General features: G+C 53.0%; 2 protein-coding genes across 2 annotated transcripts in view; one reads left to right on the top strand and one right to left on the bottom strand.

Moving 5' to 3' along the window:
- ACA1_158320 (ATPbinding cassette, sub-family D (ALD), member 4, putative) overlaps positions 1-191 on the top strand; it is a gene marked incomplete at both ends in the record, with an annotated part of 3,466 nt that extends 3,275 nt beyond the window's left edge. The window contains one exon of the mRNA XM_004348476.1: positions 175-191. Coding sequence (XP_004348526.1) covers positions 175-191 — 17 coding nt within the window. The remainder of the gene's footprint in view (positions 1-174) is intronic.
- A 448-nt stretch (positions 192-639) lies between these two features.
- ACA1_158210 (uncharacterized protein) overlaps positions 640-1,151 on the bottom strand; it is a gene marked incomplete at both ends in the record, with an annotated part of 880 nt that continues 368 nt past the window's right edge. The window contains 3 exons of the mRNA XM_004348475.1: positions 640-670; positions 786-868; positions 996-1,082. Coding sequence (XP_004348525.1) covers positions 640-670; positions 786-868; positions 996-1,082 — 201 coding nt within the window. The remainder of the gene's footprint in view (positions 671-785; positions 869-995; positions 1,083-1,151) is intronic.

Below are 1,151 nucleotides of genomic sequence, written 5' to 3'. Positions count from 1 at the left end.
ATGGAGCGGGAGAGCTTGCGATGCTCGCCATCGGCGTGATCCTCGCTGACTGTGAGCAGGTGATTCTTTCCCCCGCCCTCCATTGTTATCTTTGGCTGCTGGTATGATGGAGGAGGGTGAAGATGTAGAAGATGATGATGGCGATGTCAGGCTTTCGAGATTATGGCCGAACAGGTGACGTCTCCGGGTAGAAGCTTAGATTTGTATTGCCTCGTCTCGTCTTGCTTCTCTTTCCTTTTCAACTCTTCGCCTCAGATCTGTAAAATGGTGGAAGGTTGTGGCGGCGGAGCACGTTGGGCACCTTGGTCTCTTGTGTGAACCGAAAGAGGTGTGGAGCACAGTTTTTGTTGTTGGCTTCGAACTCCAAACGATGAACAAAACGACACTTTCCTAATCAACCACTTTCCTTTTGAATAAATAAATCAACTTTTCGCTTTTTCTTGAAATATACGGACGGGGAAATAAATAAAACCAAGAAGCGAGTGGCGAGAGGTGCCTGCAAATGCCAAAAGGATACGGGCACGGTGGATTCCCGGGTGGTCGCCCACCCCAGTACTAACACCGCCTGGCGCAGCTTAACTTCGCTGTTCGGATGGGAAGCGGTGCTTTCTGCGCAGTATGGCCGTATCCGATAGTATTTCATGCGTGGTGTCTGCCGACGGCCATGTTTCTGTGGCGACGACACATTACACACGTACCACCAGAAAGGAACGGGAAAGCATTTTACAGGAGGAGCGAAAGCGAAATGAAAAGATTAGAAGACTGCTCGCTCCTTGTGGGGGTACGCTGACGTCGTTTGGCTCTCGGCGCCCGCGTTGAGTCCGAACGGAGCGATGGTCGCCTCCACCAGATCACCCGTGTCCTCGTCCTGCCCACAACACACACACGCGCGCACACGCAAAACACACCGCCACACGAGAAGAGAAAATTAATCAACAAAACGAAGCTGACCAGAAGAGAGATCTGCAAAAGTGTGAGGAGGCAGCCCAGCGTACGACGAACTGGTAGGAGCCGTGCATGGTGCCGTAGGGGGTCGCCATCCAACCCGACGACGACTTGTAGTGAAAGTTCTGGCCAGGAGCCTGTCGGTGTGTGTGTCGTGTTGTTGGTCGTGTGCGTGTGCGCAATAGTGTGTGCGTGAGCGTGACGCG

This window comes from Acanthamoeba castellanii, assembly GCF_000313135.1.
Source record: "Acanthamoeba castellanii str. Neff unplaced genomic scaffold scf7180000084724, whole genome shotgun sequence".
In the NCBI taxonomy this organism is placed as follows: Eukaryota; Discosea; order Longamoebia; family Acanthamoebidae; genus Acanthamoeba; species Acanthamoeba castellanii.
Note: the sequence above shows the minus strand (reverse complement) of the source record. Positions and strands in the feature narration are given on the sequence as shown.